We start from the raw sequence: 16,235 nt of genomic DNA on the forward strand, positions 1-16,235 counted from the left end.
TTTTTTTTTTTTTTTTTTTTTTTTTTTGTCCAGTTGATCTATTTGTGACAGTGGGGTTGAGGTCCCCCTGTATAACTATAAGTGCTTATATGATTTTTCGTATCCATTAATATTTGTTTTGTGTAGTGGGGTGTGCTGTTATTTGGTGCATGTATATTTAGATTGTTATATGTTCCTCTTGGGTTGTTCCTTTACCAGGATGTAGTGACCTTCTTTGTCTCTCGTAATTGATCTTGGCATGAAATCCACTTTGTCTGCAAATACAATAGCTACCCCTACTTTTTCTGGTTTCCCTGTTGTGGAATATTGTTTTCCATTCCTTGACTTTCTATGAATTTTTTCAATTAAATGTGTTTCTTGTATGCAACATACTGTTGGATCTTGCTTTTTGACCCATTCTGCCAGTCTGTTTATTTTGATTGGTGAATTGAGACCATTAACATTGATGGTTATAACTGATTATTTATTGTCCTATCTTGTCATATTATTTTCCTGCTATTGGCTTCATTCTTTTGGGGTTCATGGAGCTGTAATCCTTACTATCTCTTTCTAGAATATCCTTCAGAACACTTTGGAGTACTGGTTTGGTGATCATGAATTTCTTCAGGTGTTCTTTGTCATGGCAGTATCTTATTTCTCCATCAGTTTTGAAGGATAGTTTTGCTGTGTAGAACAATCTGGGTTGGAGGTTGTTTTTCTTTAGGGCTTTAAGATACTTCACTCCAAGCTCTCCTTGACTTGAGAGATTGTGTTGAAAAGTCTGCTGTGATTGTTCAGATGGTCTTTTCTTTACAGGTGATTTATTTGTTTTCTCTAACAGTTTGTAAAATTCTGTCCTGTGTTGAATTTCTGTAATCTTGACTATTATATGCCTTGGGAAAGTTTTTTTTTTTAATCATGGCTAATTTTAGTCCTGTATGCCTCACCTGTGTGTATGTCAAATTCTTTTTCCATGTTTGAGAAATTTTCTGCCGTTACTTTTGAGAACATACTTTTTATGTTATATGAGCTATCTCCTGATTCTTCATTAGCTCCAATCAATCTTACGTTATTCTTTGCATCATCTAGCAGCTCCTGGGTTGATTTCTCATGGTCCCTTGCTATTTTTAAGAAATCCCTTCCAGATCACTAACCATAATCCTGTCTTCTGTTTCTGATATTCTGTCCTCTTAGTGGCTCATTCTGCTGTGTGTACTTTCAGTGGTGTTTTCAAGCTCTTGGATGGATATCTGTTTGAATCTGTTTCATGGATTACCTTTCTTTTTTTCCCCCCTATGCTGGGCATTCATAGCTTCCATCACATTCCTGATCACCTCTATTTTTTTTTAACTGTGTCTTTCATTTTGGTCACCATCTCTGTAGTTATCTGCAAAATTATTTCTTCTTTGATTTTTTTTTCTAGAGCCTCCTTCATCTGCTTTGTTACTTATGCTATTTCTACTCCAGAGAGTCCAGGTGGGTGGCTTTCATATTGTTCTACTTCATTGCCCCATGTTTTGACTTTGGTGAGCTGAAAGCCTGTGGGGATTGTATCTTGTTTAAGTGTCTTCTCTTATGTTTGATTCCTGAGTTCGTGCTTGTAAAGTGCTTCAGTGAGTAGCTTTATTGCCAGTATTCTGAACCCTTAGACAATGACTACTTCCCAGCAGCATCTTCCAGGTGTAGGTAGTCTTTGGGTTTTGGTTTTTGTTTTTCTTTTTTCTTTTTATTGAGTTTATTGGTACAATCTAGGTATACAGTACAGTTACATTTATTACTGGGATCCTGTACCTTCACATGACAGGTCTTGGTTCTCATTTTTTCCCCTTGTCCCTGCCCTCCCTTCACCCCCCACCCTTTTACAAACACTTTATTTCCATTTTTTCATTTTCTCATATTTTTTTCTTTTCCCTTGTTCCCTTTTCCCTACCCTTCCCACTTTCCCACACCTTTAGCCCTTTTCTTCCTATTTCACATTTAATTATCCCATTAGGATCTTGTGTACTATTACAGTTTTCATACCAGAGAGACTATTCGGTATTTTTACACCTGTGTGATTTGTTTATTTCACTTAAGAGTATATCCTCAATATGTATCCATTTTCCTATGAATGACTCTAAATTTCTCTTTTTGGGGGGCGGTACCGGGGATTGAACTCGAGTCCTTGGCAGGCCACCGAACCGCTGAGCTAAATCCCCTGCCCTAATTTGCTCATCTTTATGGCTGAGTAATATTCCATTTTATAGGAAAACCACATCTTCTTTATCCAGTTTCCAACAGATGGGCAAATGGGCGGTTTCCACGTTTTAGCTGTTACAAACTGTGCCGCTATAAACATTGGTGCACATATATCACTGTGGTAGGTTTCTTTTAATTCTTTTGGAAAGATACCCAGCAGAGGGATGGCTGGGTCAAATGGAACCTCTAGTCCCAACTCTTTGAGGTATCTCCATATTGATTTCCATAGTGGTTGCACCAGTCAGCACTCCCACCAACAATGGAGAAGGATTCCTTTCTCCCCTCAACCCCGCCAACGTTTGTTATTGTGTGATTTCTTGATAGCAGCCATTCTTTGTGGGGTGAGGTGGAATCTCAGTGTCATTTTCATCTGCATCTCTCGAATGATCAGTGATGTGGAACATTTTTTCATATATTTACTTGCTGCTTTTACTTCTTTGTCTGAGAAATGTCTGTTCATTTCAGATGCCCATTTTTGAATTGGGTCTTTATATTTGGGGGGTTGATTGTTTTTAGTTCTTTATATATTCTAGATAATAGTCCTTTGTCTGAGGAGCAGCTGGTAAAAATTTTTTCCCACATTGTAGGTTGTGTTAGTTCTGTTGATGGTTTGTTTTGCAGTGTAGAAGCTTTTTAATAAGATGAGATCCCAGTTCTTTCTTCTAGTTCCCGTGCTACTGAGGATTGTTCATAAAGTCTTTTCCTATGCCAGTGTCTTCAAGAGTTCTACCTAACTTATCTTCCATTTTAATATTTAGATCTTTAATCCATTTTGATTTTAATTTAGTGCATGGTGAAAGATAAGGGTCTAGTTTTAATCTTCGGCAGGTTGAGATCCAGTTTTTCCAACACCATTTATTAAAGAGGCTATCTTTCCTCCAGTGGGGGATGGTCAGCTCCTTTGTCAAAGATGGCCTTTGAGTTTTGAGTCTGGTGTAGGGGATGAGAAGTTTCTGCCTATTTGGTCCAGGTGCCAGTTCTTTGGCACTGGCCTTAGGTTTTTGTTTTTGTTTTTTAAGACCCTTAGAGATAACCAATCTCAGTCTTGGTATACCAGGAGGAACAACTGATTAGCACAATTATGTCACCTTGCCTAAAGTAGTACCATCAACAATAGCAATAGCATGAAATACATCCTAGAAAATGACACATTGTGGCCCTTAAAATGGCTTTTTTACCCCTAGCAGAGACGATTTAAAAGGGATTAAGGAGGTAAGAAACAAATAGAAGAAGGGGAGGAGGTCAGAAGCAAGGCTGGAGGATAGCCTTTAAGAAACGGGTGATGCACGTGGGTGGGAAAGAAGGAAAAAATAAAAACAAAACCAGAACAGACCACCACCAACAAAAAACAAACTGTTTTGAAACAATTTTTAAAAAACCAAGAACTAGAAAGGAAAAATAAGAAAAGAAAAAAAAGCTGGATGTCTTGGCACAGGTCTATAATCCCAGCATTTAGGAGGTTGAGGCAGGAGGATCACTGTGAGTTCTAGACCAGCCTGGGCTACATAGTGAGTTCCAGATCACTATGTAGTTCAGACTGTGTCTCAAAAAACCAAGAAACAAAACAAAAACAGAAAGAAAAAGAAAAAAGATAAAAAACCCAAAGACATCCAATTCAAGGTTTATCTCTGTTGTCACTGTTGGGCAATGTGGGCAAACAGTCCAGAGCCAAATCAGTTAATCCCAGCAAGCTAGCTGCAGCTTCACAGTGGGGGCAGGGGATGATCCTAGCTAGCCTGGCCCTTTACATTAGTTCTCTGAAGTTCAGGCCAGTTTCTAGCTATGAGGCTGGAACGGGATTCTTTTGAGAGTACAACAGTCTGTGTCACCTGCTGGCCTGAACTCTGCTCCCTGACTTCCTGCTGACTTGACTTGAACTCTGCACCCACATTAAGACACTGGGATCCACTAGGTGGAGTCTGTCTGCAGCTGTTCCAAGTTCCAAGTTCAGTTGGCCTCTCTCCAAGATGGCTACCAGCCAATCACTCTCCTGGGTAAGGTCTGAATCCTGAACGCACCAGCTGCTGCAGCCGGGTTCATCCACTTCTCTGTTACACTGGTGCCTTTCCCAGTGGAGGCCTCTGGAGTCATCAGTAGTCACTGTGCAGCTGCAGTTTGGGCCCACAGTTCCCTTGTGGGGAGTCCAGGCTCTGGGCGAGAGCATTGCTTGGTACCTCGCTCCTCTTTGTTAAAGTCTCTCTCTTCACTCAGTGTAAACTTCAATTCTCACCTCAGATCCTTCCTTGGTCTTGGGAACCCACACCTTCCCCCACCCCCATTCCAGTGTAAGAATGCCAAATCTCGAAGAAGCTCTTTCTCAGCTGCCCACCATTCCACCATCTTCCCAGAAGGCCTTAGTAACTGCTTTAGAAATAAATTGATGCACAGGAATTTGAACTTACGAAAGGTCATATTAGGTTTTACAATATCAAGTTTTAGTGGCATTCTTTTTCCACTAGAAAAATCTGATTCATTGTTCAGAGGATATTTTTATGTTGTCTGGTGATCTTCCATTACTTTAACTTCCATTATTTTATATTTTAAATATAAGTAAGTATTTAACAAAGAAATTTATTTCCCAGTAGCTATGTTGTAACATTTTAACATAAATGACTGCTGACTATACCTGTCTATATCATATTCGCTATGCTACTTTAAAAGCAGTTAATAAAAAATGTCTATATATAGGTTTGTGGAGAATGATTTGAAGAGAATTTATAGCTACCAGAGCTATCTGAAAATGGTCATAGTTCCTTAGAAAAGAGAATTTCCTGGCCACTGAAGTTGGACTCAGGTGACCCTGCCCACCTGGCCTGGGTGGCAGCCTCCTGTGGAGAGCTGTCCCAACAGGGCAGAGAGCCAGGGGTGTTGGTGCATGGATAAGAGTTCAGGTTCCAGCCTTGCCACTGTGCCAGGGTGAATGGAGGGCTGATTCAGAGGCCCAGCATGGCCTGCTGGCTGGCCGCCGCTAGCTGCTCAAATTGTATGTTTTATCCAGTACTTTGTGTCTTGATTCAGTGGAATCAGTAATTTGAAAGAAAAGGATGAATGTGACTGATTCCCATCAGTTTTCTTTCATTGAAGCTTGGTTGGCATTTGCTGAGAGGAAAGCAGAGCAAAGAAATAGTGTCTTTCTGGAGGAGAGTGGGGAAAGAGCAACAAGATTTTATATTTTATATGATTTTTTTAATCCTGCACTTTAACAGTGTTGGTGATATAAAGTAATCCAAAAGTTATTTTTCTGTTAAGAAGAGAGAAGTTGGATTTTTCTTTTGCTTTGGATTCCATCCTTTTCACCCTGTAAGAAAACATAAATCATGGACACCAGAGAATAAGATGGACCTTAGGAATCCTTTAGACTGAGAAGCTTACATCTTTCTCAGGAGAGAACAGTGAAATATTTTCATTTCATCCTCTGGAACGTAAAATAAAGAGTTGCCTGTTGTGGAAAGGAGACAAGGCTAAACATGAATTCTTGGAGCTGCCTAAGGCAGCATCCCACAAATCTGCTATGAAAAATAATACAGAGAACTTTGTGCCCTCCCACTCTCAATACCCCTCAGGCAGGAAATGCTGCAAGAGATTTTCCAGAGGTTGTCTACAGACACTGTGGTGACATAAAACAAGAAAATGCTGGGAAATGGCAACTCCAAAGTGAATGGCATTACGGCAGCACTTCAGGGTACAAGCTGTGAAACCATGTGGGGGGGCTACCACAGGGACGTTGGTGTCATTATTCTCAGTAACATCATGAGCTTCATGGTGAATGTGCTCTCCAGCCTATGCTGGAGCCCACTCAAATTACCACCCAAAAGGCAGCATTGTGTCTGCATCCAAGAGGGGTGGGGGCTGGCTACTACAACCTTGTCTCCAAACTCAAGTTTCTGGATGGGAAGCAGGACAAACTCAGGACATTTTTAAAACATGATTTTGGAGGTACCAGAAGGAGTTCTGCCCAGCCTGCCTCTTGTCCAACATCTGGGTTTGTCATCTTCATGTAGTTGCCTTTACAAATCAACTGACTGACTCACCCCCACTCCTGGAAATACCCGCTCTTGAGTGGGTGACTTGGTCAGCCCTCTTTGAAGGTCTGCTGCTCCCTACTGGCTATAGTTCTCTCTAGTAGCAGAGCCAGCCTGGGGATTTCACGTTGGTCCTCAGTGAGCTCATTGGGGGTGGGATGCTCCCCATTGTGACTAGAGTACATGTTACAACCAATACTCTTTTGGATGTGTATCTTCAATCCATCAAGGCTGCTTTTTGGTTTGTTTTTTATGCTAAGTAACAAGAGGCCCTAAGTGGGAGCTGGGTTACACCCTCTCAGCAAATGGCCATAGTCTCCCATGCACCGTTTTCTACACCCAACCTGCTTGGCACCACAGAGGGATCTTTATCCCTGCATGGTTGCATTCCAGCTGTACCACCCTTGCTGTTTGTCGAAGCAGGACCCGTTGCACCTTAGTACTCTCAGTGATAGTAAGCCATTTCTGGGGAAGAGTAGGGAACTCCTCCACAGATCTGCTTGGGCCTGTGCAAATGGCACTTCAGAAGAGTCCCATGCACGTGGAGTGCATGAACTGATGGACTATGCATAGATGCTTAAACATTTCATGAACTGTTTTCCTCATATGTGATTCTGGTGCTTAGGAACGGGAACCTATGCTGATGCTCAAGGGTAGCAAGCCCCACTTCTCTTAAGGAAGGGAGGATACCTGACCCTGATGCCCAGTAAGGGGCAACCCTACACTTTGCTTTTCTTGCTTTTCTATTTTCTTGTTTGTTGCCCTTGTGCTGGCTTTGTTTACAAAAGCTGTATTTATTTAACCAATACTAAGAATGACAACTCCATATGTGGGGGGCAGAGAAAATAGAATTTGCTATATTATTTGTCATACTATACTGTCAGCTTATGTGCATTAGGAATTTTAGAGCCTGATAGAACTTTTCATGATGTTTTCTTTCCTAAAATGAGATTAATTTACGTGTATAGTTTATCACCTTTTTTGTTTTGTTTTGGGTGTTGAGATTTGAACCCGAGGGCCTTGTGCATGCTATCCAAATGCTGTACCATTGAGCTACTCCTCCATTTCCTGCGGTGTTAGAAGAGGAAAAGTGGGAAAATGGAATTGCTAGACAGTTTGAAAAGATGAGTTAATGGACATTTTTCAGTGATAAATTTTGACTACTTTTATGATAATTTTTCAATGCATTATTTCCTTCTTTAATAACATTTGTTTGGTTGGTTTTGGTTTTGGTTTTGGTTTTGGTTTTGGTTTTTGAGACAGGGTCTTGGTAAGTGGTTCAGGCTAGCCTTAAACTCTCAGTAATAATCCTCCTTACAGACATGTGCCACCGTGCCTGGCCTTTCATAGCATTTCTGTGTGTGTTCCAAGGAGCAATCCTTGGAAACTGCCCTTATAGATATAAAAGACACAGAAGATAGAATATTTGCCACAATATTATTCAAAAACAACAGACTAGTTTCTTAAAGTAATGATAGATAGGAAAGAAAAAATCTTTACTATCAGAGAACTAAACTATGATCTGCTTGATTATAACAGTCTTTGGAGTCAGCCACTTTTTGGTTTTCCATATTGCTAAATTAACTTTTATTTACTAAATACAATTGTTGTAATTTAGTTCCTTTCTATTCACTGGCTTATATGATTTGCTAGTCCACTTTAAAATACTTATAAATTGATAGTGCTGCTCTGTTGTACTTGCCAGTTAACTCTAGGTCTCCTGCAGCCAATCTCAAATGCAAAAAAATAGCAAAAGTGCTTTGAGATATTCCCCAGGTGTTTTTCAACAGTGGCTTTAAAAAAATTTTTTTTAGCATTTAGGTTATTGGTCAAAATAGCTTGATAGAACTGAATTTGATGATATTTCAGTCAGGACAGTGAATAAAGAACTTGAAATTATAAACCCTAATGTTTTAGGCATTGTGGACAGGCAGTTCTTTATAATCCACTGTCACTAGACTTCTGAGTTCTTTTGGCACCATCCTTGGATGACCTGATGTTGTTTGGTTTGTATGTTACTGCAAATTGTAAAAATTTTTAAAAGCTGACTTGGAATAAGACCATACAGTATTTAAAAAGTTAGGATTTCAAATTTTAACTATAGTATGTTTTTGTTTTTGGTAGTGTATTATTATAAAATCTTACCACAGATTTCTTAGGCTTCATTGTGCGATTACTAATGAACTATAATTTATGAATTTGTAGTTTTATATATATATTTAGGTCAAGAAATTTTCCTGAGTATAGGATGGAAAGTTAGTAGCGATAATGTTAAGAAACATAATGTGGATCTTTTCTTTTAATCTGTAATTTTAGGACGACATAGACAGCCTAAACCCAGTTCTCAGGGACAACCCGCAACTTCATGAGGAAGTGAAAGTCTGGGTAAAGGAACAAAAGGTTCAGGAGATTTTTATGCAAGGTAACTATTTTGAAGTTATGCATTATTATCCTTATCATCTAGAAGTAGACAACTTCGAATATTTGCCTTTGGTTGTTCAATTCTATACAATACAAATTGAAGATCCAGCCTGATAATATATGCAGTACAGGGGAAATAATTGCTGAATCATAATTTTGATAGAAAGTTTATAATTCTGCTAGCTTTTAAACTAATTTCAACTACATACTTGCTGTGAAATTATAAGTACACAGGTGTTTTATTGACAGGAAAAGTTCTGTAATGTGGAATGCTATAGGTGTGTCCTTCCTGGAGAAGAAAGCATTGTTTGCAACAGAAGTTACCCAAAGACAATTGATTTCCTTTGAAGAATGCTGTTGCCATCTGATAAAAGTGGTCTATTCCAGTGTCTTTTCTTCAGCAAATACAGTTCTGAAATTTTGTTTCCTTTGTACTAAATTACAGGTCTGTGTGTGACTTTTAAACTTGTGGTTTTATAATTCTTAGTAATTCCTTTTTTATATCAGTAAAATCATATCTTGTTGATAGACTTTTTATGATACATTATGACATGGACCATTATTATATTGGAAGTGATTTGGTTTGGTTTTGTGACAAGATTTTGCTGAACTCATTATGTAACCAGGCTGGCAATCCTCCTGCCTCTCAGCCTCCTGAGTACTGGAATTACAGGTATATACCACCATGCCCAGCACTATTTTATTGTTAAATCGTATTTACCTCATTCCTTAATAACCATGCCCTTAAGGATTAGTAGAAATAATTTCGAAGTTGTAGCTGTTTTGCTTTATATGTTTATACACTACAGCAGATCATTTACATATTAAATGCATTTGAATGTAAATGTTATTTAAACATTAATATGGAGAATTTCAAACATACACAAAAATAAATTGTTCCAGTCAGTTTGCATCACTTATTTCCCAGTCCCAACAGTTAAACCTTGGCTGATCCTGCCCCACAATTACTCCCATTTGTTTCCATCAAATTTCAGACATCACCTTATTTTTTAAACAAATATACCATACCATTATGTGAAAAAAATCCATTTCTTAACATTAAATGCTAAGTAGTCAGGTTCATATTTCCATTTGACTCACAAATGTCATAAAGGATTGTAATGGGATTATTTATTTATCTTTAATATTTTCCCCCCAGTACTGAAAATGGAACCCAGGCCCTTTACACTGAGTTACATCCCTAGCACTTGTTATTTTTTACTTTCAGACAATGTCTCACTAAATTACCCAGGCTGGGATTAAATTTTTAATCTTCCTGCCTCAGCCTCATAGAGTGCTGGGAAATAGGTATGGTCCATCACACCCTACTTTGTTTTAAAAAAAATTAAAAGATCTGGGAAAGGTCCATACAGTGTGATGATTGATGTTTCACCCCTCCGTCTCTTTTCCCCTCTCCTTATAATTTGTCAAAGAATCCAAGCTAATACTTTTTTAAATAAAAGAAAGAAGCAAGATATATCATCTTTCATTTCCTCATCCTAGGAAGAGAAAAGTTAAGGCATTAATAATAGTCCCTATCCATTTTAGCCAGTTGTATTAAATTTTGAGAATAAGTCAGTGCAGATGGTTCAATAATGAAAATTAAAAGTGATCATATTTTATGTCATTTTGTAAATATTTTCTGTGTCAGTAAGAAAAAATAATATACTCTTATTCTCCTAGTTAAAAATACTAGGCCCAGAGATGTAGCTCAGTGGCACTGTGCCTGCCTGGCAAACACAAGGTCCTGAGTTCAATCTCACTACCCAAAAAATTTAAAAAGACTAGTGTTTATATATTACCTGTCTTAAAGTGTAGACAGTGTCTTCAGTTTTGTCTAGATGAATGTACTCAAACTCGTGTCAACCCTCCTGTTTCAGCCTCCCAAGTGCTGGGATTATAGGCATGTGCTATCAATCCCAGCCCATGAAATACTTTTTGTAGGCATGGTATATTTCTAGGCAGATATTGGGGAAAAAAAAATTTTTTTACTGTCAATAAGTATTAAACTATTAATTGGTATTTTGTATTTGTTAAAACCTAGAAGAAAGAACTTTAGCATATAAGAAACCCAGCCTGGGCAATTTAGCAACTAATTGAGACCCTGTCTCAAAATAAAAAGGGCTAAGACCATAGCTCAATGTGAAGGTTCATTCCCCAGTACCACATAAATGAAAAGAAAATTTTATGTATGTATGTAGTTGACTGTGGTAAAGTTCTAGCAACTGGGAGACTCTGCCGTCAAGTTCTAAATTGCTGTTTCATTTTACCCTAGTAGACAGTCATTTACTTGAACCTAGTCAAATAGGTTTGTAACCTTACTACAGAAGAGACTGCAATAACCTTACATTTTGCTCTATATTCCTACTAATTCATAATACTAGAAACATTCTTTCAGACTTAGAGTATTTTATTTTCATTGGTTCAGAAAGTATGTATATTTAATAGTATATGTAATAAAAACCTCAAAATGATCTGTGCCAAAAAAGATTTGTCTTCTAAAACACTTTTTTATACTACTGATCTTTGGGTCTCTTATCTGTCACATAGTTTCATGTTTCTCCAATAAGATAATTCATAAGTGAAAATGTTTCCATTTACCATATCCCTGCTTCCTGTGTTTTTTTAAAGGTCCTTATTCCTTAAATGGATACAGAGTGAGGGTATATAGACAAGATTCTGCCACCCAGTGGTTTACTGGCATAATTACTCATCATGATCTCTTCACCCGCACCATGATCGTTATGAATGATCAGGTAAATAGTTTTAACTATTTTTGGTGCCAAGCATCAAAACTCAGGGCCTTGCACATGCTCTACCACTGAGCTATACCCCCATATACCCCCAGTATTTTTTGTAAAGAGATTTTTACAGTGCATATAATTCTATGCCAGAAAATACATTAGCAATTACATAGTAAGTAATTTTCATCTCTAGATTTTTTAATGATATGTAGTTCATATTACATAGAGATCATATCAGGTGGTGATGATGCCAGATTTATTTCAACACTGAAAATCATTCCCTAAATTAGTGGCATCACATTTTAATTGCTTAGTCTTTTATTCATTTATTTATCGGGGCAGGGGGGTATTTCAAGTATTTTTTTGTTTTGTTTTTTGAAACAGGGTTACTCTCTATAGTTCAGGCTGGCCTTGGATTTACCGTGATCTTTCTGCCCCAGCTTCCAGAGTGCTAGGATTACAGGCGTGTGCCTCCATGCCCAGTTTTTTGTTTGTTTGTTTGTTTGTTTGTTTGTTTGTTTTAATCCTTAGCTTAGCTAAACTTTCTTCCCTAAAGTTTCACTCTGTCCCCCTTCCTCCTTCCCGTCTCTTTCTCCTGAGCTCTGTCTGTCTGTCTGTCTCTGTCTCAGTCTCTGCCTCTGCCTCTGTCTCTCTGATTTGTGGTCCTGGGGATTGAACCCATTGCATAGCTATTACTGAGCCACATTTGATCCTCGATATTTCTCTTTGGTAATAACATGTATCTAGTTCTTGCATCAAATTCAATGTCAGTATGCTCACTTTAAGTTTTATGTATAAGACGTATTAAAGAACTAGCTTTCTTTTTGGGAAAAATGTTCACTTTTAAATTTGTTGTTTACTTATGTAGAAAAAGAAAGGTATTTATGCTTTCCTACCCAAGTAGATTTTGGAGGATATCTGATAGAGCTCCTTTATACTTTATTCAAATACTTTGGTTAAAATTGTGGTCAGAATCCATTTGACCAAATCTAATAAATAAACTATATTGTGACTTCATTTTTTTCCTTCAAAAAGATGGCATGCTTTCACCTCAATGAAGTTCAAAATTGCCTTGAATTTTTAAGTTTGCCCAATTTTTCACTTTTCCTCCTAAACTCATAGTTTTATTCTACAGCTCTTTGTTGAAAATTACTATTTTTAAAATAGATTTTCTAACTGACATCTGTACTTTTTTATGATATTATCACTTATACATTGGTGTTTATATTCTTGATTCCTATTGTTTTCTGCTGTTTATTTCTTGGCCAGCAATTGAAACCAAGTTTCAAAAGGTTAAAAGTGTAATTTTTACCTTTGGTGATTAAAATTCATTATGTAAATCTGATAGTATCTTATAAATTAGGGATCATAAATTGATTTCTAAACATTTCTACTAAGGAAAGAAATTGTACCAAATATTGGCTAGCTCGTTGGATTTAATTTTGTTTTTGTTTTGTGTTATGAATTAGGTACTGGAACCACAGAATGTCGATCCTTCTATGGTTCAAATGACCTTTCTAGATGATGTTGTTCACTCTTTGTTAAAAGGTGAAAATATTGGCATTACATCACGACGAAGGTCTCGTGCTAATCAAAGTATCAACACTGTTCACGTATGTATTTTTCTGGTAGTAGATTTTAATAAAAATATTTTCCTTTAGTAGGTTACTTAGAATCTGTTGTAAAATTCATTGTTGCTTGCTTATTTTTAGGGTCATTACACCCGTGCCCAAGCAAATAGTCCCAGACCAGCAATGAATTCTCAGGCTGCTGTACCAAAACAGAATACACACCAGCAACACCAACAAAGAAATATTCGTCCAAGTAAGAGAAAAGGCTCAGATAGCAGTATGCCAGATGAAGAAAAGATGGAGGAAAAATATGATTATATCTCACGAGGAGGTAATACCCACTTTTTTTAAGGAATGAGAACAAAAATATATTTAGTACTGTATGAAAAACCTTTTCTGTCTTTAATCTTACAGAAAATTCTAAAGGTAAAAACAAACACTTGATGAATAAAAGAAGGAAACCTGAGGAGGATGAAAAGAAACTGAATATGAAAAGACTACGGACTGACAATGTTTCAGACTATTCTGAGAACAGTGACTCAGAAAATTCAAATAAAAGAATAATTGATAATTCCTTAGAGCAAAAGCCAGAGCATGAGTTGAAAAATAAAAACACTTCAAAGATTAATGGTGAAGAAGGAAAATCCCAGAATAGTGAGAAAGCAGAAGAGACACTAACGGATATCCAGCCCCCTTGGGATCAAATGCAGGAAGATAGGCACGAAGAAGCAGAGAAGCGGAAGTCCGTTGATACTCAGCTTCAAGAAAAAATGATTATCCATTCGTCAGAACAGTCCACGCTTGCTGATCATAAAGCTAATGATTTACTTCTTGAAGAATGCAATATGGAAAATACACATACTGTGGAATTACTACCACAAGAGAAGTTCATATCTAGACCACCAACACCAAAATGTGTTATTGATATTACAAATGACACTAACGCAGAAAAGGTGGCTCAGGAAAACTCAAGTAACTTTGGTCTTCAGACAGTTGAGAAAACAGATCCTAATGTTGGAGATCCAAAGCATTCAATTGCAAATGCAAAATGCTTGGAAACAGCAAAACAAGATTCTGACCAGAGCTGTGTCAGTGATGTAGTTAAAGTGGATTTAACCCAATCAGGTGTTATAAATGCTACTGTAGGAAATGATCACCTGGACATGGAGAAAGAGAAAAATCATTATGTCTCTTACATGTCTTCTTTAAATGCAGTTCCTATCACAGAAGATAAGCTTCCTAAGCGAAGTCCACCCCCAGAGACTATAAAATCTAAACTACACACTTCAACAGATGCTCACAAGACTAAATCAAATTCTTCACCTGAAGTTGTTAAACCCAAAATTACCCATTCTCCTGATTCTATAAAGTCTAAGACCACTTATGTGAACAGCCAAGCTACTAGTGAAAGAAGACTGGCAAATAAGATTGAACATGACTTATCAAGGTGCAGTTTTCATCCAGTTTCTACTAGAGGCAGTACATTGGAAACAACAAAGAGCCCTCTTATCATTGATAAAAATGAGCATTTCACAGTTTATAGAGATCCTGCTCTTGTTGGATCTGAAACAGGAGCTAATCACATTTCACCTTTCTTAAGCCATCATCCTTACCCTCTTCATTCGACATCCCATAGAACCTGTTTAAATCCAGGTACCCATCACCCTGCCTTAACTCCTGCACCCCACTTATTAGCCGGATCATCCAGTCAAACTCCATTACCTACCATTAACACTCATCCTCTGACAAGTGGTCCACACCATTCTGTTCATCACCCTCATTTACTTCCCACTGTCTTACCAGGAGTGCCTGCTGCCTCCTTACTTGGTGGCCACCCACGCCTAGAGAGTGCTCATGCCAGTAGCTTGAGCCACTTAGCCCTAGCACACCAGCAGCAACAACAGTTGTTACAGCATCAGTCACCTCATCTTCTTGGACAAGCCCATCATCCTTCTGCTTCGTATAATCAGCTTGGACTTTATCCAATTATTTGGCAGTATCCAAATGGAACACACACATACTCAGGACTTGGTCTGCCTTCTTCTAAGTGGGTTCACCCAGAAAATGCAGTTAATGCTGAAGCTTCATTAAGGAGGGTAAGTAACACTGGTTTGCCAGGTGTCAACTTATAATTATTAACATATATAGGTTTCTTTCCAGTATCCCACTATTTAAAGGTTATTTCCTATTATAAAATGTGTGTCTGCCTGGCAAACTTGAGGCCCTGAGTTCACTTCCCAGTACCAAAAAAGAAAAGTAAAAAAAATGTATTCACATTTTTACACAAGTATTTTTCCAGATGCTTAGTAACCTAAGAAGAGTAGAATCAGAAATCTCAGAAAATCCTACTTAATTATAGTGTTGCAGATTTAGATTCACCGTCTATATCAGTGATGGTAAACCTTTTAGAGCTTTTCATTGTTACAAACAGCCCACTGCAGCATTCCTACCTGCTTTATATTGATAGTTATTTTATACATCTAAATTCCTAGAAGTGAAATTTATGGATTAAATTTTATATCACATGGTGAGATTCTTAATCAAGGTATTCATTAAAAGGTGTTATATACTCCAGTTGACTATATTATTTTAATAGTATGTTACAAGGGCCTAGGGATTTAGCTCCGTTGTACTGCTGCCTGCCTCTCAAACACACAGACCTAACTTTGATCCCCAGTATCACAAAAACAAAACAAACAAAATAGTACATTACAAGGTATGACTCCTTGTTTTCTTTAAGGCTAAGGCTGAATATTATCATTTCGGAAGGTTATGGCTAAAGTTCTCCCTTTGTGTTGCTGAAGTTGGGGGTGTAGGCCTGTAGTCCTTCAGGGATTGTGTAGTTTCTCTAGGAAATTCATTTTATACTTTGAATAAGCTGTGAAGAGCAATGTTAGACTCAATATAAAAAAATGGAGAAATGAGTGTTACTGTCAAATTCCCAGGATACGATATTGTTCGTTGTGCAGCTCAAAATGCTCTTCAGGTATCCCCCTTAAATCTGTTTTGAACATGTTTTAGGGTCTTTTTGTGGTTAAAAATATATTTGCTGTCTTAACTATTTTCAAGTGTAGTGTCAAGTGTTGCACAGCAGGACTTTAGAACTTTCCCATCTTGTAAAATTAAAACTGTACTCTTTAGCCATTTAATTCCCTTCCCATCAACACTTGAGAGCTACTTCCTCCTTAATGATTCTTGACTACTGTGTTTTGGTTTTTTTTTTTTTTTTTTTTCTATTTTAGATTTTTCTGGTTTAATTT

General features: G+C 37.6%; 1 protein-coding gene and 1 pseudogene across 3 annotated transcripts in view; both read left to right on the forward strand.

Annotated features, from left to right (window-relative positions):
• Jmjd1c (jumonji domain containing 1C) overlaps positions 1-16,235 on the forward strand; it is a 220,356-nt gene that overhangs the window by 164,127 nt on the left and 39,994 nt on the right. For 2 of the 3 annotated variants that reach the window (XM_010641080.3, XM_010641081.3), the window contains exons 4-8: positions 8,556-8,661; positions 11,292-11,416; positions 12,874-13,017; positions 13,117-13,306; positions 13,390-15,071. In XM_010641080.3, coding sequence (XP_010639382.1) covers positions 8,556-8,661; positions 11,292-11,416; positions 12,874-13,017; positions 13,117-13,306; positions 13,390-15,071 — 2,247 coding nt within the window. The remainder of the gene's footprint in view (positions 1-8,555; positions 8,662-11,291; positions 11,417-12,873; positions 13,018-13,116; positions 13,307-13,389; positions 15,072-16,235) is intronic. The other variant, XM_019210139.2, reaches the window with a different exon arrangement.
• On the forward strand, positions 4,827-6,219 carry LOC117287065 (annotated as a pseudogene).

Source organism: Fukomys damarensis, unplaced genomic scaffold (assembly GCF_012274545.1).
Source record: "Fukomys damarensis isolate Sample0158 unplaced genomic scaffold, DMR_v1.0_HiC HiC_scaffold_20, whole genome shotgun sequence".
Taxonomy (NCBI): domain Eukaryota; kingdom Metazoa; phylum Chordata; class Mammalia; order Rodentia; family Bathyergidae; genus Fukomys; species Fukomys damarensis.